Here is a 25702-nt window from a genome sequence, read left to right on the forward strand (position 1 = left end):
TTGTTGTGAAGAAAGCATGGGTCAGTGGGCTTATACAATGTTACATTGTAAAGAAAGAATGGGTCAGTGGACTCATACCATGTCACACTGGATTGGCTGGTTACTGGATTATTTACAGGCATTTACTTTTCCTCCCATAAATGTACAAATAGACAGAAGAGGTGCTTTTTGTGGTCACTAAAACTTTTTCTGCCGGTACTGTTTTTGTACACTGCTTCTCACAATACGACTCCCAGAAGAAGATAAAACAGAAACTTGCATGTAAAATTCTAAGTTTTTATTTCAGGTTGATTGAAGATAGACAATAACACATTGACATCGTTTGTTGCAAATTCTCTACGGTTACTATACATCTGCCGAGTACTCAGTGTCAGGCCATTGATAGCCACTGATTAAAAGGACATATACTATGTGATCTTAACCTCTCACCGTGGAATTCAAATATTGAAATTTTAAATTGCAGTTAACACTTGACAGCAGTTCCTATGATGTACAAAAAGGGACATCCTGACCCTGTTTAAGAGGTCAAGGTTATTGACCTTGGTAAGATCTTCTCACTGGAACCGTGCAGGCAGCCAGAACGAAAGTGCCAAAATCAACCCACAGAAACATGAATAAATAGACCGAAAATTGACCCCTTGTAAAGAATTTTGAAATGTTTTCAATGCAGGAAGATTAGATGTTTCAATGGACAGTCTCAGACCAGCTGAATCTGCACGAGCCCCAGTATCAGGCCTACCTTAGCCTTGCTGATTGATGGCAAAGTCAGAAATCAGTACAATTGAACATTAAAATCGTTGGCTTTACACATATAATATATGGACCATAACAACCATCTTCTTAGTTCAAAGTTATACACTCATGCAAATGATCGTCTTCATAACACTGAAATAAATAAATAATAAATAAATAAACTGAAAGAGTAGGGATGTATATGTTCAATCCTCTTGACAGAGGCTTGTTCATCCCAATTACATGTACTAGGCTAGATGCATGGTCATTAACCCTTTACGTGCTAAGCACAGTAACATCTCTTTCAAAGCTCCAGGAAAGTCAGATCAGTAGCACACCAAGGGTTAACAGCATATGAATACAAATTCTCAGCACAATTTCACTAAGACCCCCCCTCCCATCCCACAATTCCCATAGCTAAGATTAAGACCCTCCCTCCCAATTCTGTTCACCGACACGTGAACAGACCTAGCGAGGAAATAAGCAAGCAGGCCAGGAAGATAGTGAAAATGACACAATTATAATAGAATGACGAGGCAGATTGCCCCATATTATTACATGATCCCGATATCGGGGTACCAGCCAGTGGTACGTAGCACGATCGATCGTAACTGAGTCTTTAAAACACGCTACTTAGCAGGTCAACAGGATGGAACAATTATCAAAACAATCTGTAGACAGTTGTGATGATAACGTTATATCCTACAGCAAGGGAGAACACGCTGTTCTCCCCACAACTAGTTTTACTTCAAAATATTCCAATGAAATGTGTCAGAAAAATAAGCCTCGTCTCAACAGGAAAACCAACGCTTTTTTATGTCAGGTGCCATTTTTACCTGCTTAGCACTTCCCTTTAAACACATGGGTTAATTTTCACATTCAATGAATTAATGCACATGTCCGCCAGTGTTCTTCATCTGGCCACATGTGGAAAGATGAATTACATGTCACACAACATGGAACAAGTTGAATTGTGATCACAATGTTTACTGATGCAGATACATGCAATGCTCATTCAACTAGTACAGAACACAGTTATTACGAATACAGTAATGTACATTAATGTGCAAAAAATCACCTTTACAACTTGCGTCATAGGCATACAGTACGATTTTAACAGACGTGCATGATGCGGCGTCATGGTTTATACACATTTCATCATCACTGTAATACACTCATATAATAAGTAACCTACAATTTCCTGAACAAAATAATTTCCATATATCAATTTGTCCAAGCCAGACAACATCTCTGGCACAAGACAGCGAAGAAATTATTTTGTAATATAACACACTTGCGTATAGTCAAGGCTTGAGTTAAACTGCGTAACGTTGCCAATAGCCTATTTCGAAAATTGTGACTTCTACAGAATTCACTGCTCATTGTCTGTGCAATTAAACAGACGAACTGATTCCCAAACACTCTACACAATTTTCATCATCAGTTCAACAACATCTAAAATGAAAATTTGAAATAGGCCATAGCCAACAGATAGACAGTTGACCCCTTAAAAACCCAAGAAGAGGCCATACACAAGGTGTGGACATGGATCTTGTCACAGAATAAAGCAAGCTCATGGTTTATTTTGTACAAGATTATCAATATAATCAACAGGAGCTCATTAAATGTTCCAGCTAAAAGCACTGACAAAAGCCAATTTCACGACTATAAAGCTAGATCCCCTACAAAAACACCACTTTAGGGGAAAATATTTGTTTTTGAGCTCAAAATGATGGTCTCTTAACATGTAAGGGCATAATCAGTAAGAACGTGTCACTATCTACGTATAATACACAAACCGATATACTTGACACAGCTGACAACGAGTTCAGCCGCTAAGGTCATATGCCAACATCTCCTCTCCGTATGCCTTTCAGTGGATTGGAATAATCGTGGCGTCTGCTAGCACAAGCAGACGTCAGCCTTGTGCAAAAATCACAGAAAGTTCCCTGAACTGACGACAGTGAAAACAAAGCAAGGGTGTACACAATATTAGCCCAGAACTTCATTCCTCATAGACTTGCACTGCAGATGAGCTCCGTACGAAGTGAGTGAGGCATGATGGTCTGGGCTATTACAGGATATTCATATAAACATCACACATTATGAGATGTCTGGAAATCATTCACACACACACAAGACTTCAACTTAAAATGACAGTCTATAGTTTCTATTTCAGGTTTGCTAAAACCCTGAAATTCTCCCCAGTCTACGAGTTATTATTGAGAAATCTGCCACCAAACCCCTTTTTTCTCACCCCCATGCAAAATGATGCTCTTTAATTTTGGCATTCAAGGGATTCTCTTGGTGCATGAAAATAGAATCTGAAAAATATCAAGAATATTTTGCAATAAATCTTTGTTTTGACACAGACAAAATTTGTGTGATCATTAAAGACCTCATTTCCATTTATTCAGTTTGAGAAATTTAGAAAATAAACATTTTCTGTCATTTCTAAATAGGTTTTTCACTAAGAGATTCTATTCTCACTATCTTATCTTTTTCAGAATAATTCTGCCTTAAATATATTTACTTTTCAAAGTAAGATGAAGTGTGTATGCCAGATAAATAAATATATAGTATTTCCTGACTCGTCATTCATTATGCGCTGACTAGTCAAAGAGAAATATTTGCACTTTGCCCGGATATTAAGAAAAATAAAAACAAGATGAGCAATTATCAAAGAGTGTAAAATAGTCATTTTGTTTGCGAGACATTTGCATGCCACTGTAATGAGATCTAAAACAACTGGTAGGAAATCACAGGAGACAGTGAATTTTGTTCAAATTTCAATTCTGAAACTCTTGAGCAATTATGTATTTAAAAAAAATTCAATTTCAGTTTTACATGGATTCCTACACAAATATAAGCTGCCATTAATGGAAAAGGCCTGAGGCTTGTAATTTACTGGACTAATTTTACAAATAATTTCCATGTCTATTCTTAAGAATAATTACTTTTCTCCACCACTGAAACATAACCCCAGTCAGATTTGAATTTGCATACACCTGCCTCTTGTATAGACTAACCAATCAAATAAATATATCTGGGTGAGCAATCACCCATCCACACAGTGGGAGAGGATTTGTCGTACATGTGCGCAAGCGCGTCGTACATATAGCCGGGCACTGCCCAGTTTGACCATTACCTCAATGGTCATAAAAAAACTCGGCAGGACAAACAAACTGAGTCCAGTTCCATGGTACCGGGACAAGCATCAGAGACTACACACATACTCAGCAACAAGACAGAAGAACCAACTCAACTTGCATTCAACACAAGACGAGGCCGAGGCTGTGAATCCCTTGATGGGAGGGGCTTACACGTTACACGGCAACACTGATCGGCGTGGGACATAAAGTACAGTGCATGTCCCAATAGGCGCTTGCTTCAATGAGAAAACAGACTGAGTGGCACTGTTCTCATATCCATTCAGTAGCAACAAGCAAAATCTAGGCATATGTTGAAGCCACTGGGAAACAGTATTGTCAATAATGCTCTCTATGTACTAATGTTGATACAGGCTTGCCAGCTTCTAGTGTAGTTGTTGGTCCACTCGGTTTCAACAACTGAGTGAACGTATGCAAGTGGGCCAGCGAATAAGCGTGAAGCGTAGCTAAACAAGACCTCGGTTCTGTTGCAATACGCACACACATACATACATACATGTGAAAGTGTAACCAGAGTTGTCTTCTCTTAGCTCCTTTGTAAGACACAAGCTGGCCACTACTTCTGTTGATTCACAACAGAGACACAATGGCCGCCGAGGGCCAGCAAACTTCCTCCTACGGTTGTAGTCGAGGATGTATGTCCAGTGAAGACCAAGCAAGAGAAATCATCTTCTATCTTTGTTGAGCTCTTTTTTATATTACTGTGTTGCCTCTGCTGATCACATAGCCCATACTTTAAAATCTTAGTCCTTTTGGCTAGTGTTCACACCACTACGTCACCATAGCGACGAGTATGTCTGCACATGAACAGTGAGCTCTTCACAGCTGACAGACGTGAGACACACGTCTGCTGCAGCTCAACACTGAAATTGCACACAATATTTCATAAACAGGACTTGGTTTGTTGTAGTCCCGAGATCCATAAAATGCAGGTCCCGTGAAGAGGAGTCAGAAACAGACAGCGACACAATTGACACAGACACATGCACGCCCCGCTCGCCCGCCCGCCCATCCATCCGTCCGTCTGGCGGTCGGTGAACGGTCCAGCCACCTTAAGCCTCTTCTCGTCCGCCATGTTCCGCCATATTTAGTACAATCCACAGCCACGCAGATTGTTTGCGATGATTACATCCGTGACGGCATCAAACACAAACTGAATATTGTTGGTATCCGTGGCACAGGTTTGGTGGCAGTAGATTTCCTTGGTGGAGCTCTTGTTCTTAGCCTCAAACTGAGCCTGGATGTAGGCAGCTGCCTCCTCATATGTTTGCTTGCCTGGAACAGACGCATCACAATTAGAACAAAACCACAACAACAACCTTACACCAGCAGAGATTTTTCTAGGATTCCAAACTAAGTGCCCTTAGCAGTCAAATTGTGAAAAAATCCAGATAGCATTCATAACTGGAATTTCTGATTGTTCTTATTTTCATAAATTCCCCAAAATTAATTAATTTAAACTGGGAATTTTTACTGTTTGTTTCGTTTGTTGTTTAATGCTGCAATATTTCAGGTATATGACAGCAGCCTGTATATAATCGAGTCTAGACCAGACAATTCAGTGATTAATATCATGAGCATCGACCCACGCATTTGGGAGATGATGACATGCATCAACCAAGACATGTCATTTGCTGCAGACGTGGGGCTGAATATCGGCCTCTGAGCCTGGGCAGATAAATCCTGACCCAATAAATCATAATTATTTTCATGAGTTCTCCTTACTGTTAATATTGGCCTGGAGTACAGTTGGTCAGAATCAGAGTGACTTAGGATACAAGTATAATATAATAATTTGATCCCAATCTTTTATCTTTTTATCTGTGGATGAACGCCCAAAGTAATGCATATCATATATATGTTTACACATCATATATACATGTTTACAGATCATATATATGTTCACACATCATATATATATTTTTACACATCATATATATATGTTTACACATCATATTTATATGTTTACAGATCATATATATGTTTATAGATCATACAGTTTGTTTAAATGAATAATGTTTAGTAAAATCTTTTCATTAGGAAGTATTTTTTTTCATATTTACTGAACTTGAAACTCATAATGTGCCAAGATCAACACTGATGAACCATCTAGAACATGGACAGAACACTAAGGTGTTACGCCTACACCACAACATGACTTGACTCAAGATTTATAATCACTTTGAAGACATGCCAATTTGAACAAAGACAAATGTGTTGAGAGTCTAGACCTGGGAAAACCCCCACTTCTCTCTTAGCACCTCTGTCAATGGAGAGACATGTGAACACAGGGTAAACAGTTCACCTCTGTCCATGGAGGGACATGTGAACACAGGGTAAACAGTTCACCTCTGTCCATGGAGAGACATGTAAACACAGGGTAAACAGTTCACCTCTGTCCATGGAGGGACATGTGAACACAGGGTAAACAGTTCACCTCTGTCCATTGAGAGACATGTGAACACAGGGTAAACAGTTCATCTCTGTCCATTGAGAGACATGTAAACACAGGGTAAACAGTTCATCTCTGTCCATGGAGGGACATGTGAACACAGGGTAAACAGTTCACCTGTCCATAGAGAGACATGTGAACACAGGGTAAACAGTTCACCTCTGTCCATTGAGAGACATGTGAACACAGGGTAAACAGTTCACCTCTGTCCATGGAGGGACATGTGAACACAGGGTAAACAGTTCACCTCTGTCCATGGAGGGATATGTAAACACAGGGTAAACAGTTCACCTCTGTCCATGGAGGGACATGTGAACACAGGGTAAACAGTTCATCTCTGTCCATGGAGAGACATGTAAACACAGGGTAAACAGTTCATCTCTGTCCATGGAGAGACATGTAAACACAGGGTAAACAGTTCATCTCTGTCCATGGAGGGACATGTGAACACAGGGTAAACGGTTCACCTCTGTCCATGGAGGGACATGTGAACACAGGGTAAACGGTTCACCTCTGTCCATGGAGGGACATGTGAACACAGGGTAAACAGTTCACCTCTGTCCATGGAGGGACATGTGAACACAGGGTAAACAGTTCACCTCTGTCCATGGAGGGACATGTGAACACAGGGTAAACAGCTCACCTCTGTCCATGGAGAGACATGTGAACACAGGGTAAATGGTTCACCTCTGTCCATGGAGGGACATGTGAACACAGGGTAAACAGTTCACCTCTGTCCATGGAGGGATATGTGAACACAGGGTAAACAGTTCACCTCTGTCCATGGAGGGTCATGTGAACACAGGGTAAATGGTTGACCTTTGACCATGGAGGGACATGTGAACACAGGATAAATGGTTCACCTCTGTCCATGGAGGGACATGTGAACACAGGGGAAACTGTTCACCTTTGGACAAAGGAGATTATAATTCAGGTTTTCTCAGCTCTCCAGCACATTTTTAATGACCTAATGGACTGACTGTAATGTCATTCTCAAGTTGTCGTAATTCAAGAAACATTATTTCTGAATTATACCTTCTACAAATTTTGGTTTGGAATTGTTCCCATGCAACATGACATATTAACTCACTCACTCACTCTCAGTTTTCGGATGTGTGAAGCCAATTTCTGGTGTCCCCTGTCGTGGTAAAGCTAAGAGTGCCATGACACCTTACCCACTGACTCACTCAGTTTTCTGAGATTTTAGGTAACAAGTGCAAGCTGCAAAAGTAGCCCTTCTTCGTGTAACACAAAGGTACCCCATATATATGTCTAGGAGCCAATGTGGTATCATTATAAACCTTGGGGGTTGAATGCATGAATTAATCAGTTTATCAGATATCTTATTGAACCAGTATTGATCATTCTTAATTATTTTCATCTGTATATATCAGTATGATTAGCATACCATTGGCCTGATAAAACTAATAACTAAACTAGTCAAGTATGTTATTCTTATACCTGACACAAATACAGGCAAAAATAATAACTTAAAAGATATTCCAGCAAATGTATGAAAAAACTGTTCCAAAACAGATGGAAAACTACATGTCAGTAGTAACAGTAGGTGTATTGTTTTGCTGGTGAAGGTCTGTGAGGTGTCCACCAAACATGGTGATATCTCCCCACACTGGGCCGTAGCACTGAATCTATTACTGTACATCTAGATAATGTCCCTTCCAAATCCCCACATTTCAGAACTCCAAAACATATTGAAATGCCTCTAATTCCAACCATAATAGGATAAATCCATAATTATCTACTCATACACACTGGTGTGTCCTTGGTGCCATATCTATCTGAGTTCCATCAAATCAGTTTGTGAAATGGCTCCGGTTCACAATCATGGCTATATTTAGCCATACCGACTTGCTGATAATTTATGTATATCATTAATGGCAAATGTTTGAGAAATACGGAGGGAAAATGACATTTATTTTGCTTTGTACATCCAACTGCCATAACTATGCCTCAAATACCAAATTCTACCCAATCCCTTGTTCCAAAATCATGCGAGGATGTCAGACTGTGCCATTTCAGCACCTTCCAACAGTATTGATCTTGCTGGGTTGGACTCCATTTTCTATTTCTGCATAAATAATGAGGTCTGACAAGGGCAGGTAACTCATACATGACTAGAGTACCAGGTACCTAATTAATTATACAGTTCTACAAAATCCATCAGATTTGACAGTAGTTTTTTACCAATAATTAAAAAAATTCAATTTCAATTATATTTGTAAATCATGAAAGGAATATTTTTTGACAACTTCATTGATTTTTGGTGGAAACTAAAATGGTGTAATAAGCTGAGTTTAATTTATCTTGAATACATTTCAGAAGCAGGTATGAGACCACATTTCAGGTAGGTAGTTAGGAAGTACTCAAATTATGTTGATCCTTTCTTGACTTCCTCCAACTAATTCCCCTCACTCCCCTAGACACCCACACTGCATGTCTACAGAATGATGCAGACAAATGCTTCATTACATCACTGTCTGTTTCATAAATTCATAAATTTCAGCTTAATTATTTTACAACCAATGCCCCTGTTTTCCTGATGACTCGGATTCTATGCAACAATTTAATGCAGTAAAAATTATGAGGAAATGTCTATTTGTGTGTACATCTCCAAAAGCATGTGTCCCGCCTGACATCAGCTCAACCATCTTGTCTCTGTATAACATCCTCATAGATAATAATAATATAACAAACATATTGGTTTTGAGTCGACTTTGCTAAATCCTACAGAAATGCACATACTGGGAAAGTATGGTGACCTAAGTATTCTGGACAAGGTATTTACATAAGTTAACAAATGCTACTGAAATGATTTTGTTTCACATTAATTGGAACCGCCTAATCCTAGAAATGAAATTATTTGTGTTTGTTGAGACTCATTAGTGGCCAGGTTGAAGGAGATGGTAGGAGGGCCTGGGTGCTGTGGGAGATGGTAGGAGGGCTTGGGTGCTGTGGGAGATGGTAGGAGGGCCTGGGTGCTGTGGGAGATGGTATGAGGGCTTGGGTGCTGTGGGAGATGGTAGGAGGGCCTGGGTGTTGTGGGAGATGGTAGCTGGGCCTGGGTGCTGTGGGAGATGGTAGCTGGGCCTGGGTGCTGTGGGAGATGGTAGGAGGGCCTGGGTGCTGTGGGAGATGGTAGGAAGGCTTGGGTACTGTGGGAGATGGTAGGAGGGCCTGGGTGCTGTGGGAGATGGTAGGAGGGCCTGGGTGCTGTGGGAGATGGTAGGAAGGCTTGGGTGCTGTGGGAGATGGTAGGAGGGCCTGGGTGCTGTGGGAGATGGTAGGAGGGCCTGGGTGCTGTGGGAGATGGTAGGAAGGCTTGGGTACTGTGGGAGATGGTAGGAGGGCCTGGGTGCTGTGGGAGATGGTAGGAGGGCCTGGGTGCTGTGGGAGATGGTAGGAAGGCTTGGGTGCTGTGGGAGATGGTAGGAGGGCCTGGGTGCTGTGGGAGATGTTAGGAGGGCCTGGATGCTGCGGGAGATGGTAGGAGGGCCTGGGTGCTGTGGGAGATGGTAGAAGGGCCTGGGTGCTGTGGGAGTGGGGCTTCTGGGGCAGGGTGTGGGTAGGAGGGCCTGGGTGCTGTGGAGGATGGTAGGAGGGCCTGGGTGCTGTGGGAGTGGAGGGGGTGGGGCTTGTGGGGCAGATGTGGGTAGGAGGGCCTGGGTGCTGTGGGAGATGGTAGGAGGGCCTGGGTGCTGTGGGAGATGGTAGGAGGGCCTGGGTGTTGTGGGAGATGGTAGGAGGGCCTGGGTGCTGTGGGAGATGGTAGGAGGGCCTGGGTGCTGTGGGAGATGGTAGGAGGGCCTGGGTGCTGTGGGAGATGGTAGGAGGGCCTGGGTGCTGTGAGAGATGGTAGGAGGGCCTGGGTGCTGTGGGAGATGGTAGGAGGGCCTGGCTGCTGTGGGAGATGGTAGGAGGGCTTGGGTGCTGTGGGAGATGGTAGGGGGGCCTGGGTGCTGTGGGAGATGGTAGGAGGGCTTGGGTGCTGTCTGTGGGAGATGGTAGGAGGGACTGGGTGCTGTGGGAGATGGTAGGTGGGCTTGGGTGCTGTGGGAGATGGTAGGAGGGCCTGGGTGCTGTGGGAGATGGTAGGAGGGCCTGGGTGCTGTGGGAGATGGTAGGAGGGCCTGGGTGCTGTGGGAGATGGTAGGAGGGCCTGGGTGCTGTGAGAGATGGTAGGAGGGCCTGGCTGCTGTGGGAGATGGTAGGAGGGCCTGGCTGCTGTGGGAGATGGTAGGAGGGCTTGGGTGCTGTGGGAGATGGTAGGGGGGCCTGGGTGCTGTGGGAGATGGTAGGAGGGCTTGGGTGCTGTCTGTGGGAGATGGTAGGAGGGACTGGGTGCTGTGGGAGATGGTAGGTGGGCTTGGGTGCTGTGGGAGATGGTAGGAGGGCCTGGGTGCTGTGGGAGATGGTAGGAGGGCCTGGGTGTTGTGGGAGATGGTAGGAGGGCCTGGGTGCTGTGGGAGATGGTAGGACGGCTTGGGTGCTGTCTGTGGGAGATGGTAGGAGGGCCTGGGTGCTGTGGGAGATGGTAGGAGGGCCTGGGTGCTGTGAGAGATGGTAGGGGGGCCTGGGTGCTGTGGGAGATGGTAGGAGGGCCTGGGTGCTGTGGGAGATGGTAGGAGGGCCTGGGTGTTGTGGGAGATGGTAGGAGGGCCTGGGTGCTGTGGGAGATGGTAGGAGGGCTTGGGTGCTGTCTGTGGGAGATGGTAGGAGGGCCTGGGTGTTGTGGGAGATGGTAGGAGGGCCTGGGTGCTGTGGGAATGGAGGAGGCTTGTGGGGGCAGGTGTGGGTAGGAGGGCCTGGGTGCTGTGGGAGTGGAGGGGGGGCTTGTGGGGGCAGGGTGTGGGTAGAAGGGCCTGGGTGCTGTGGGAGATGGTAGGAAGGCCTGGGTGCTGTGAGAGATGGTAGGGGGGCCTGGGTGCTGTGGGAGATGGTAGGAGGGCTTGGGTGCTGTCTGTGGGAGATGGTAGGAGGGCCTGGGTGCTGTGGGAGATGGTAGGAGGGCCTGGGTGCTGTGGGAGATGGTAGGAGGGCCTGGGTGTTGTGGAAGATGGTAGGAGGGCCTGGGTGCTGTGGGAGTGGAGGAGGCTTGTGGGGGCAGGTGTGGGTAGGAGGGCCTGGGTGCTGTGGGAGTGGAGGGGGGGGGGGGGGGGGGCTTGTGGGGGCAGGGTGTGGGTAGAAGGGCCTGGGTGCTATGGGAGATGGTAGGAAGGCCTGGGTGCTGTGAGAGATGGTAGGGGGGCCTGGGTGCTGTGGGAGATGGTAGGAGGGCTTGGGTGCTGTCTGTGGGAGATGGTAGGAGGGCCTGGGTGCTGTGGGAGATGGTAGGAGGGCCTGGGTGCTGTGGGAGATGGTAGGAGGGCCTGGGTGCTGTGGGAGATGGTAGGAGGGCCTGGGTGCTGTGGGAGATGGTAGGAGGGCCTGGGTGCTGTGGGAGATGGTAGGAGGGCCTGGGTGTTGTGGGAGATGGTAGGAGGGCCTGGGTGCTGTGGGAGATGGTAGGAGGGCCTGGGTGCTGTGGGAGATGGTAGGAGGGCCTGGCTGCTGTGGGAGATGGTAGGAGGGCCTGGGTGTTGTGGGAGTGGAGGTGGACGGGGCTTGTGGGGCAGGTGTGGGTAGGTGGGCGTGACTGGGTGCTGTGGGGCAGGGTGTGGGTATGGGTGACCGGGTGCTGTGGGGCAGGGTGTGGGTAGGGGTGACTGGGTTCTGTGGGAGTAGTGGTGGACGGGGCTTGTGGGGCAGGTGTGGGTAGGAGGACCTGGGTGTTTTGGTGCGGGTGTTGGTAGGAGGGCCTGGGTGCTGTGGGAGTGGAGGGGGGGCAGGATTTGATTGAGAAGAAATGCATTGTTTCAAGACCAAAGGTATAACAAATATTCATGTCAACATCAGGAAAAACTCTCTCCACTGTCACACGAACCAGATCCTAGTGTACGTTGTAAGCAGCTAAATGTCCATCATGTTCCAGGATAGCATAGCATCTCTAGCAGTGTACTCTACAAACACCATCTTGTAGGTAAGTTTATTATTATTTGTTAAAGAATTCAGCTATCTGATTAGCCAGTCACAGTCTTGTAAATACCTAAGTAAGTTGGCTTTGAGTTACCATACTGAAAGTCTGAGGGCAGTCACAAGACAGGTCTAAATTTTCACACAAAAATATCTCACAAAATATGTCCTTGCAACTCAGCAACCCCTAATGATACATTGTAACATGCATCACTAGCAGGATGTACATTATCTTACCCTCTTCGACCATCGATCAAGTGGTCAACACTCCCATTCAGATTGCACACTCCTGTACACCCCACTCGTACTATATGTGACTCCTAGTACAGATGTGTTCAGTTATGCCTGTATTATACATACCTGTATACTCTTGGAAACATATCGTTAGCGGAGATTTTCTGATTTTCTCTTCAAACAAATCCTTCTTGTTGAGAAAGAGAATGATGGATGTATCTGTGAACCATTTATTGTTACAGATGGAATCGAACAACTTCAAGCTCTCTTGCATGCGGTTCTGGAAGAAAAATGGGAATTGTTTATGACTTTGTGACAGGAATCAATCTTATGTTTTTCATTTTCTTTGAGCATCTTTAGCATTACTGCATGTAAGAATTAGTACTACCTTAATACAGATACCATATTAGTATTAATACTACAATGTCATTGAAGAGTTTTATAAATATCAATATTCTTGTTGACAAAAGTTGTTGTCCTCATGACAGTTCACAATATTCCAATTGGAATGTTTAACATTACCTACTGGAAAATACATATTGGTTTCAAATGTTCAAACCATGGACGATGGATTCTGGTTTTGTAAGTTAGAAATACTCTTCCAAAAGATAGATAATCATATGCTTTCATGTCAATCAACAGGAACAAAACAATTCACAAGTACATGAACAAAAAAAGAAAATCCACAGAAAGATTTGTCAGAATTCTATGAAATGATTTCCTAAATACATCCAGTTCATACGGCCTCCCTACGAGGGGCTGGATACTCACAGTTGTTTCATCTTCATGTAACACTTGATCGTATTCGCTCATGGCTACACAAAATATAATGGCAGTGACATCTTCAAAACAGTGAATCCATTTCTTTCTTTCTGATCTCTGCCCTCCAACGTCAAATAATCTGCAAGGACAACCAATGTTGAGACACAAGCTAACACCAATGTTTAGAAGTTGAGCTACCGTATTTACTTCCAGGTTGTATAGGAATAAGTTATTATAGGTGTGTACGAAACTTTCAGTCACAATACTTCATTTACATGCTTTGATCAATTGCAAATTTTTCAGATCTGAAAAGTAGTTCTTGTAGTAAGTATTCATACTGTTTTCAGTGAGAAAGATTGAATTACATAAATCAATGCATATGCAATAACATTTTCTTTTGATTCTAATATCAGATCTTTCTCAATGTTAATGGCTAGATTGCTGATGCCTGATATTAATACTTACCATGAAAACAAATTAATAGTAAATAAATAGTTTCTTCTAAGATATTGCTCTACAGGAACAAAATACATTTCTTTTTTGCTTTTATCTCCTTATGGTTAAAATAACAGGGTGACCTCATACAAGATAAAGACTTGAATCTTCATCTGCAATGAACACTTAGAGTTAACACACAAAATGACATCAAACACCATGTAAATATGTCCTGATTCTACCATCATCTGAAATAAGCAACTATATCATATTTTGCAAGTGTAGTGAGAATCTACAAGGAAGGAAGGTTTCAAGCTAAGGCCACAACAGTTAGCTATCAGATTTTCATCCATTTTCTTTCTCGCAAGATTATGGCAGGATTTTATTCTTTAAATTTTATTTTCAGAAATTGCAAGAAAATGCAAAGATCTTCATCTTGCCGTTCAAAGAAGTGGGTGACTGAAAGAAAATGGCTGTCACTCTACTGAATGCATATTAAGTTCCCAGTGCAAATAAACACTCCCAATGTTTTGAAACCAATATTTCAAGATTGCATGTGGAGGTATTGTCCTTTCAGTCTAGGTCTTATCATTATTACATTGTAAGTACTCAGAAACATTAAATAGTATTAAACTGAGCACTTATTACCGAGGATGTCAAATTTTCTACAGCTCACAAAATCCAATGAGGTGGGTCAGGATGAACATCTAGTGCTTCATGATGGCCTGATATGGTGATAGCAATGTTAACACTGGATGTCACATTATTTCCCCTGAATTTACATCAAATCAGTTCAAACTTGCTGATATAAACATGAAACTTCTTGATAAGTCAGACTCCATTGCAGATGCATGGGAATGGAGAATGGCCCATTGTTCTGTTAATATGATATCCCACCCCAGTCAATCTGATAAGTGGCCAAATGTTGTTTTGTATCACAGTAACCTAGGCCCTTGAAGGGTCACTTCAAGGTCATGACTATTGAGTGTCAGTTCAGGTTATTGAACACTTTAGCTTCATTCAGTTTCTCACCCTTCTAGGGGAAAATATTTGAAGAAAGCTTTTGGAAGATGTGAATGATTAGTAAACCTTTTCTACAATTTGAAAGCAGAATGAAAAGAACTAGAACTTCACAAAGGCCCTACCAGTGAAGCTGATTAGGATGTACATCAACACTTTTGGTTCATACTCACTTGAAATTTAAATTCTTAAAGGAGAAGTGCACTTCTACAATACCAGTTGTTTTCACTCTTGTCCTCAAGATATCCTGCTCAGTTGGCATGTAGTCCTTTGCCCCTAAACGATCTAAGTCATCTAAAAAGCTGAAAAGTGAAAGAAATGTGTTAACTAGGAATTGAAAGAATCATCACATGTTCTGAATAATGTTATCAAATTGTCACATACATCCATGGCATTCCCAGCCTTTGTAGACATCTTTGAGTTTCACTGATACTTGTGGTCGTAATTCTAGAAAATGCTGTCTTGGAGCATGGCTACAAAGGGACTCCAGCACATGTACATTGTCAAATCTTGGCATTACATTTTTAAGGTAAAAAGACAAATACAAATTGTGTGGTTCACAGCTCTAAGTTACATTTGACAGTCTGCTACCCCAACGTCTGCAAATTCATTGTCATTTTTATGTGATCAGGATGCAACAAAAAAATCACAGTTTCAATTTTCTGTCAAAAGATATCTGGTCTGTTTTTGCTGTTTTGTAAAGACAATGAAACCATTCTCTCTGCAAAACTATCCAACTTTTAACCATCTGACAAAAGAAGACAACGAGACAACATAGGTAAGCTATTCACAAGCCATTGAGAAATACGTGAATATTACTGACCCCATGAAGTACAAGACAACATAGGTATCCTATTCACAAGCCATTGAGAAATACGTGAATATTGCTGACCCCATGAAGTACAAGACAACATAGGTAAGCTATTCACAAGCCATTGAGAAATACGTGAATATTGCTGACCCCATTAAGTACAAGACAGCATAGGTACTCTATTCACAAGCCATCTTGACATAGGTACAATATAGCTAATAGCAGTGGAAAACAACATTCACTTCACTTATTACATTTTTGTATCCATGATAGAAGAGAAAAAGGATTCAGCTAAACGTTAATCAATTTTTGTGTGTTTCCTTTTATACCTTGACTAGATTGAAAAATAAATGAAATGATGTGAGTGATCAGTTGTCAAAGAAGGTGTATGTTGTGACTTAATCAACACTAATGAAAGTAGGTCACAGTGACCTGCTGCACGGACTGGCCCTGAACCATTATTTCAGTGAAGCCAACATGGTGGTCTGGCACATGGGCATGACAGGAAGTAGCAAGGGAACACATCCACTTTGTTAGATCCACCTTGTTGGGGCAGTGGTTGGATCCACCCTGAAATATCCATTGGCCGGGGGTAAAGGGCCATTAATCCAGCTTGTCATTTGAGAAAATAATTTCTGCACCTGATGACCCCGAGCTTCATACTGTAAGGTTAACAGCTTGGCTTCTGCCACCTGCCACAGAATCAATACCCCACAAAACATTCAGATGCCCACATGCCCTACAAAACATGCCCTTAAAAAACCTGAGAAAACATACCATGCCACACCGAGCCTGGTAAACCCAGCCTACCCTATAAAACACGTAAAAACTTTCACTGCCATACATTAAACATAAAAATCTACACTTCCCTACAAAATATATTTGACAGCCTACAAAGAAAAGCTGTAATTATGTTAAGTGGAAAAACCTACATTTGCTACCAATACTGCAGCTATATGACAGTGGGGGCACCTAGTAAGTTCGCGGGTATGGCTTGAAAAGACGTTAAGCAGTATTCCTGCTATATGACATAGTGGAGAAAGGATTCAGCAAGACTGGATCTCATACACCGTGCCTGGGTGGAAATCGTACCCAGGTAGTAGGCATGAAGTGGCAAACAAAAACAACAAAATATATCATAAACGATAAGACATCTTCTATACACCTTAACTAAACCCTGGACTCTTTCATGTAGTTCTCACAATCTCAAATTACCCGCCCTTGATTTCCCTTTAGACAATTTGATTGGCTACACTACTAGGTGTAACGTACCAATCAGAATGCGAGTTACAAACTAGTCTCAATGTTAGGTTTGAGATACACACAAAACAGCAGCCATTCACATTGATTACCACAGAGTTTGTGAGAAATTGTGTTGAAATATTTGCATAGACTTGCAAAAGAAAGCCCGCAAAAATGTTTTTGATGGAAAGGATGTCTTCATGTCAATCAAAACTGGTGTTGGCTTTGGTTTCTAGGCAATACAAGTTACCTCCCTTACCCATTTTCTATTTCCTTTTCTTGACGGTTGACTGGTCCGTAAAATGTTAATAAAAATCAAGGGCAGGTAATTTGAGATCACGAAAACCTTGTGAATGGATCCAGGGGTTCAAATGAGAGCCCTGGAGATACAGAGGATGACTACAAGCAGATGGCTTGATAATTGGAATGCATTTACCTGCTGTAAGATTTAACATTTGAACACTCAGATAAACATCCTTTAAACTGTTGACTCACTTAGCCAGATATGTAAGCATGAATACTAAATGTATCAGCACTCTCATGGACAAGTAAATCCATTATCTATTACTAAGCTGGGTTAAATAGAATGCATGTTTTTTAAAAAAATATGTTCGTAAGATAGAATTTATCAACAGGTTGAAGGTACATCTCCACCCACTGATGGTTATCAGCAGTTACAAAAGTCAGATCATATAAAACACAACTGCAAGGTAACATCTACCTGGCTACAACATGTTCCAGTACCAAGTATTTACCTTGGCTTCTAAACTACGTGCCCCTGGGAACAAATGGGGAAAAATAACGTTGTTTAGAATTGGAAGTTTTTTAAATTTTTATTTTCTCAAATCCAGAAGTATTTTAACATTGTATTTTGAGATTTCATTCAATGCAATAACATAAAGCTAAACTCTTCCGCAATATTGGTCCAGCTCTTAGTGAAATTACAGATTACCTCTGTAAAGCCATAACATTAGTTATTAGTTACACATACTAACATGAATTGGGAATTTTAAATTCCAATTTGGGAAATTTAACTGCCATTTGCTGCAGACTTGGGGCAGAATATTGCCCTCTGGTTGCTGTAGACAAGTCCCTGAGTACTCAATGCATATTTGAAGGTGAATGATGATCTGCTGGTCGCAATGGCAGCACATGGATACGACTGTCAGGCAACACTTTGTTCTAATTTTCGTTTTGCAAATTTAACTTCCCAGAGCCAAGAAACACAATGAAAAAAAAGCCATGGTAAATACATAACTGTACAAATAATAAAATGAATATTGCAAATAATATACCAGCATTATATTATCCCATTATACTAACCTCTAAAAGTATGGGACCTTATCACCATGCAAAACTATCCGCTGACACCTTGCTTATTGTGTGGCATCATACTTCACACCAAAACATTGCAATTATTATTATTGCTACAGTTTTTAAAAGCCTGTTAAGAGGGCCATTACCAGACTGAATATTATTACAATTTGAGTCACAGCACACCAAGCATTCTTTACCGGTGGTAGAAGGGCAAGGGTTGGCCATTTAATACATTGTAGTGCATCCCAATCATTTTTAGGGGACACAGGTACAATCTACCTGTGTTCCATGTGATGCAGACATTATGCCAAATGTACTACCGTGTACCCAGCCCAATACTACCTGGCCCTACCCGGACACCTGTTGCAGGTCTCAAGCTGGCTACAAACTGGCCAATTGAGAATTGCTTTACAGAGGCCCTGGCAAAAACTACTTTGATACAGGCACAAAACGATCTGATCATGTATACACTGAAGTTGACTGAAGCATTATCTTTACTCAAACATATAAAAGTCAGAAGGAATGGATACATAGTCAGAAAGAAATGAGAACATTTAGCAACTTGTAGTGTAACGAAGGAGTTTGATTGTTATTGTAATTAATTAAACAACATATCACGTGACTGACCACGGGTCTGGGCAGTCCTGAGGGTACCCGAGTTACCTGTCCCAGCCCTGCATCCAAATTTAGTTTCATATATATATATATAGAAACCATACATTGATGATTTAATCTATTCAATTCACTTATATGACACAAACCTCAAGGTGCATTCACAATGCGCTGGGGCAGCCAGCACTGACAGCAAGACTATGTTCCCTTAACAATCTGGGGTCACAATCACTAGCTTAAGTTAGGCCAATTGTACTAAAATTTTGGTCAAATGAAAATTAAAGTAAAAAATAAAATAACCATGCTTTTAATTTTTTTGTCTTCTTGGTGAAATACAAAGGAAATGAAAATGGAACATGTGTTGTTGGGTTTGCTCCCGTCTTAATTTCACCTACTTTGAAGAACAAGAGGCACACGTTGAAGGTGAAATAACTGCTCTCCAAACTGTTAACCATTCCACATTTGTGAAATATTGAGTCACTGGTTCTGCAAACCTTATTTTGCTGGGTCATTTTTCCTATGAAAAATCCTTATGTTCTTCTTAAAAATATTATCTGAATTTGTCAGAAATGGTCTCAACTATCTTTCAGAAATTCTCAATGTGGGCAGTGGGTCTCCATGTGAGACAAAATATAACATATTCAAATCTATCTTCCAGCCAAATGAACATATGAATATTTTGGTTATCAAACAATCAGTGATTAAATAGGCCTCAAATTACCTTTTATCTTCAACATGCGGAATGAAATATACAAAACTTTCTTTTAGAAAACTTTAAAATCCCCAGACCCAAAGTTGCATATGAAGCATGAGGTTATCAGTTATATAGTTTAGATATGTTATTACCTTGCAATAGAGTTGTTTTGGGTGTTTTGTTTACAAACAGTAATCCCAAGTCCCAAAATTAGTTTATTTATACATTACTTATCTTGGCTGCCCTAAACATGTTTTCTTATAAGCTGAAAAGTAGAAACTCAAAGACCTATGTGGAGTTCGCAAGGCCTTGCGTGGAGTTCGCTAGTGGCACAGATGATGTGGAGCATCAAGTGGGGCACATGATTTGTTTGTTTGTTTGTTTGTTGTTTAACGCCGCACTCAGCAATGTTCCAGCTAAATGATGGCATTCTGTAAATAATTGGGATTGGGATGCAATTGGGATATGATGAAGGGTAGAATGCCTGCTACTTGGAAGCAAAACAGTCAGACTTTGAAATGTACTAAATATTTGTATGTTGTATGCCAAAACAACACATGTTTTTGAGGACCTCGTAGGTTTTGTCCAATATAACTAATACATGAACAAAAATCCTAATGCTATGGTCAGTTGTTTTCCGTGATTTCCATCTTCTCTGCCTCCAGGCTGCTACAGCAGGACATACTGCCACACAGATTACATTATGTTGGTCTACAGCTCTAACATGTGTGTGTAATACTTACTATTTGGCTGAATCGTTCAGCTGATATTCATTAGATCTAGCGAAGCACTCCTGCACTCCAGTATCTGTCCATAGGCGCTTCATGGCAGCCAGTAAATCCTCAGAGAATGGTTCTGTATCCTCCATGCGGGCGATAACATCCAACACCATTTTGGCATCAGACTGAAACAGTGAAACATTTGAGTTGTAAATGCTAAATAACAAAATACTTGTGGCAGGGTATTCCAGGGGTCTAGTTTTTAAAGCAAAGTCACACCTATGACTCTCTCTATGTTATATCTTTTCATGAAATGGTGAGTGAGAGAGTTTGGTCTAACACCGCTCTGGAAACCTGGAAACATAATCATGGCATATTGTGGATTCAAACCCACTTAAAAAGGCACAATTGTAGGTTTCTAGTGCACAACAATTTATAGTGCCTTAGACAACTGGATGGGAAACGGGCCCTTGAAAAAATATATGAAAACTGCTAAATGTACAACTAAGTCTATAAAAAACTATAAAAATAATTATGTGGTTATAGCACTTTGAGTCTGAATAATGAAAAGTACTGAATATGCAACTCTTTCCTGCGATGTTTTGGTATATTACCGATTCACATGTGGTGTAAGGAAATTAACATATTACATGAACCATGTGAGATGTATTTGGACAAAAGCAATGAAAATCATGAATTAAGAATCATGTCATCCTGGACTTCAATCAGCGACAGAAATTGTGTCTGTAGGATGACTGCAGATATTGTTTTGTTGTACTCAGCGACAGATATTGTGTCTGTAGGATAACTGCAGATATTGTTTTGTTGTACGCAGCAACAGATATTGTGTCTGTAGGATGACTGCAGATATTGTTTTGTTGTACTCAGCGACAGATATTGTGTCTGTAGGATGACTGCAGATATTGTTTTATTGTACTGCAGTCTGAAGAAGACACCATCTGTCACTAACTATAGACTGCAATGTAACTTAAACTCTCAACATCCAATAGTTATTTATAATAGTCACTACTCTTTGCACCAAAGGTGAATCAAATCAAGAGAAAACATCAATGCTACTTCACAAGTTCAGCCTAACACCATGAAGCAGGAAACCTGAGACTGATCTAAAATCAAGGTTTTCTGACAGATTTCTGTACAATGTTTGTGAAGGTACCTGTTTCAAATGCCTTATTGTACACCTTTCCAATAAGATCATGCTGTTTCTACGATACATATGTGGTACGAAGCTCTTTATGAGATGTATGCAAGTTGGCAAAAGACACCTCCAGGAAAACCACATCTCTGGAAGAGTGAATGACCTCAGCGAGGCTCGGTGTCTGCCACACTGATGAGCACGTGTGTAAGTACCAGCAACTTGAAAACAAGTGGCAATGACTAATCTTGCACATCATCAACACAAGGCTTCCTGGCTCTTAACTTTAGATTTTGATTCACTGTGAAAACATAATTTACTAATGCCTTTAATCTCATGCACCTCCTTCCGTTTAGATGAACATTTTGCTATGTCAGTCAAGGCCAGATGTTCCTGTTTCAGCCAAGAATACCATGGCTACTATCTAGTTCTTGTGTTGATACTGTTATAGTGTTTGCTGTTTATCTGTGGATAATACATGAAGTCCACAAAATGAAGTCTTTTCTGTGGAACTTCTTTCATTCATATTGAGATAATAGTTGCTCAAAATATTTCAAAAATCATATTTTTCATTACCTAAAAGATGCAGAAATATATTCAGATTTTGGGACAATTAAAAGAGTTCAATCTTTTTTTTGCTAACAATAGAACATATTCCAACATTTATATTATCAATCAAGCAAAATAGTGAAAGTTATTTTCACTCCAAGGTACCATAGTCCAGTGGTATATATATCTTGCAGTTGACTTAAATGTAAGAAGTCCTATTCATATGTGTATATACACCTTTGTGTTGTGGATGAACATTTGTTTTGTGGAATATATTATGCAACAAAAAGAAACACGATGTGTACTGATACACAAAGAAATGCAATGACTAGCTTTGTGAGCATGTAGGAGCATGACACTCAACCAAGTGTTCCCTATCCAAGTATTAATAGGGATTACCAACATGGCAGCGGGCATATATCACTCCATCTAGATGATTCTACCCATGGCAGCGGGCATATATCACTCCATCTAGATGTTTCTACCCATGGCAGCGGGCATATATCACTCCATCTAGATGATTCTACCCATGGCAGCGGGCATATATCACTCCATCTAGATGGTTCTACCCATGGCAGCGGGCATATATCACTCCATCTAGATGGTTCTACCCATGGCAGCGGGCATATATCACTCCATCTAGATGGTTCTACCCATGGTAGCGGGCATATATCACTCCATCTAAATGTTTCTACCCATGGCAGCGGGCATATATCACTCCATCTAGATGGTTCTACCCATGGCACCGGGCATATATCACTCCATCTAGATGTTTCTACCCATGGCACCGGGCATATATCACTCCATCTAGATGTTTCTACCCATGGCACCGGGCATATATCACTCCATCTAGATGTTTCTACCCATCAGCGAAGGAAGTTGACCAGCTGTGGATACAAGATCTGGGAACATCTTCAGTGCACAAGGACAGAATGCACATGGAATACCATGGCTGAAATCAACCATGCAACAATATATCAGAGGGACACAAGGATGGCACCACCATAGAGTCCTCCACTGGTTATATGACAAAATGGATACAAGCATACAACAACAGAGCCCGGATACAAGCATACAACCACAGAGGCCGGATACAAGCATACAACCACAGAGGCCGGATACAAGCATACAACCACAAAGGCCGGATACAAGCATACAACCACAGAGGCCGGATACAAGCATACAACCACAGAGGCCGGATACAAGCATACAACCACAAAGGCCCGATACAAGAATACAACAACAGAGCCCGGATACAAGCATACAACCACAGAGGCCGGATACAAGCATACAACCACAGAGGCCGGATACAAGCATACAACCACAGAGGCCGGATACAAGCATACAACCACAGAGGCCAGATACAAGCATACAACCACAAAGGCCGGATACAAGCATACAACCACAGAGGCCGGATACAAGCATACAACCACAGAGGCCGGATACAAGCACACAACCACAGAGGCCGGATACAAGCATACAACCACAGAGGCCGGATACAAGCATACAACAACAGAGGCCGGATACAAGCACACAACCACAGAGGCAGGATACAAGCATACAACCACAGAGGCCGGATACAAGCATACAACCACAGAGGCCAGATACAAGCATACAACCACAGAGGCCGGATACAAGCATACAACCACAGAGGCCGGATACAAGCATACAACCACAAAGGCCGGATACAAGCATACAACCACAGAGGCCGGATACAAGCATACAACCACAGAGGCCGGATACAAGCACACAACCACAGAGGCCGGATACAAGCATACAACCACAGAGGCCGGATACAAGCATACAACAACAGAGGCCGGATACAAGCACACAACCACAGAGGCCGGATACAAGCACACAACCACAGAGGCCGGATACAAGCATACAACCACAGAGGCCGGATACAAGCATACAACCACAGAGGCCGGATACAAGCACACAACCACAGAGGCCGGATACAAGCATACAACCACAGAGGCCGGATACAAGCATACAACCACAGAGGCCGGATACAAGCACACAACCACAGAGGCCGGATACAAGCATACAACAACAGAGGCCGGAAACAAGTTGTGCTGTGCCTGGGCAATAAGAACACAGCCTTCTTAGGTGTAACATTCAAGTCTGTTTTAATACACAGCTCTGTTTATCAGCAAGTCCTGGTACTATGTGCTGGCTTAGGTTATTTATAGTCTTCCAAGTCTTACCTCTGGCATTTAAAAGAGGCAAGGTTATTCTCAGGCCCAATCTCGCCCATGTCCAGGGAAGGGGAATCTTTAATAAGCGTGAGGGTTTATCGACCTTGTTATTTATCTTGTCCAGTCTCCAGGAAAATACAAGCACATTAATCAGCTACGCCAGGAATATCCAGGCTGTATTTTAACCATGTAAAAATTGCATAATCATAGAACTACTTTGAAAATATTCATTGATTTGGAGTTGATATTTGTGGTGACAAGACAGACTGACTACGGCCATCTTGCTTGGTTGGGGAAGGGTAGAGCCAGGAGCTGTTGCAGGCATTGTCTACTCGCTAACTTCACGTCCTCTGCTACTTATTGATTGGTCTGATTCGTTACCATGGCAACTGGGTTGTTCTCTCCTGCCATGTATCCTCGTCTTATTCATTAGAGCTGGTAGCATGCAGGAGATGTAGAAATGACAGATATTCGCAAGATTCGCAGATTTAGAGACAACTGAGCAATAGATAACTGCAGGGAAATTTGAGGTGTCAAACCGAGAAGTGTTTGAGCAGTGTTGATGAAGGAACATTTGGGAAGATTGAGAGACATATGAGTGATACATCTGCATGATATACCGATAGGTGACATTGGAGCCATGTCAATGAGACATTTAACACAAATATCCAACGATATAGTATTTTAGGTTTTATAATATATGAGATTGAGATATATATATATCAAATAAATGTGTATTTCAAATGATTTATAAGTTCCTCTAAACACCTAATCTGCATTATTTTAAACTTATCCATTCAAGAATCAAGTATTACAGCTGAATTTATAAGAGAAACAGGATCACATAACATGCTTCATGAAAAGTATCTGCTATGAAGGATGCATGTGTTAAAATACAAAAAAATATCTTGAATGTGATTGAGGTCAGTATGGTTGCATATCTGTTCCAACATTCATGAACCAACTGAAATAGAAGTGGTAACATCTGGAATGTTGCTGCCTACATTGTATGGCCAGTCCTAGATCAGGAATGTTCCTGCCTCAGACACTTGGAAGCCAGTCCTAGATCAGGAATGTTCCTGCCTCAGACACTGGGGAGCCAGTCCTAGATCAGGAATGTTCCTGCCTCAGACACTGACAAGCCAGTCCTAGATCAGGAATGTTCCTGCCTCAGACACTGGGGAGCCAGTCCTAGATCAGGAATGTTCCTGCCTCAGACACTGGGGAGCCAGTCCTAGATCAGGAGTGTTCCTGCCTCAGACACTGGGGAGCCAGTCCTAGATCAGGAGTGTTCCTGGCTCAGACACTGACAAGCCAGTCCTAGATCAGGAGTGTTCCTGCCTCAGACACTGGGGAGCCAGTCCTAGATCAGCAATGTTCCTGCCTCAGACACTGACAAGCCAGTCCTAGATCAGGAGTGTTCATGCCTCAGACACTGACAAGCCAGTCCTAGATCAGGAGTGTTCCTGCCTCAGACACTGACAAGCCAGTCCTAGATCAGGAGTGTTCCTGCCTCAGACACTGGGGAGCCAGTCCCAGATCAGGAGTGTTCCTGCCTCAGACACTGGGGAG

At 42.2% G+C, this 25702-nt stretch overlaps 1 protein-coding gene across 1 annotated transcript in view; it reads right to left on the reverse strand.

Moving 5' to 3' along the window:
- Positions 1–262: 262 nt before the first annotated feature.
- Positions 263–25702, reverse strand: part of LOC124120843 (guanine nucleotide-binding protein G(o) subunit alpha) — a 68615-nt gene continuing 43175 nt past the window's right edge. Inside the window, exons 4-8 of the mRNA XM_046483727.2 lie at positions 20255–20415; positions 15009–15137; positions 13390–13519; positions 12745–12898; positions 263–5177 (exon numbers count right to left, since the gene is read on the reverse strand). Of these exons, the coding sequence (XP_046339683.1) occupies positions 4990–5177; positions 12745–12898; positions 13390–13519; positions 15009–15137; positions 20255–20415 (762 nt within the window). The 3' untranslated portion in view covers positions 263–4989. The remainder of the gene's footprint in view (positions 5178–12744; positions 12899–13389; positions 13520–15008; positions 15138–20254; positions 20416–25702) is intronic.

Source organism: Haliotis rufescens, unplaced genomic scaffold (genome assembly GCF_023055435.1).
Source record: "Haliotis rufescens isolate VD_foot unplaced genomic scaffold, xgHalRufe1.0.p SCAF_19, whole genome shotgun sequence".
NCBI classification, from domain to species: Eukaryota; Metazoa; Mollusca; class Gastropoda; order Lepetellida; family Haliotidae; genus Haliotis; species Haliotis rufescens.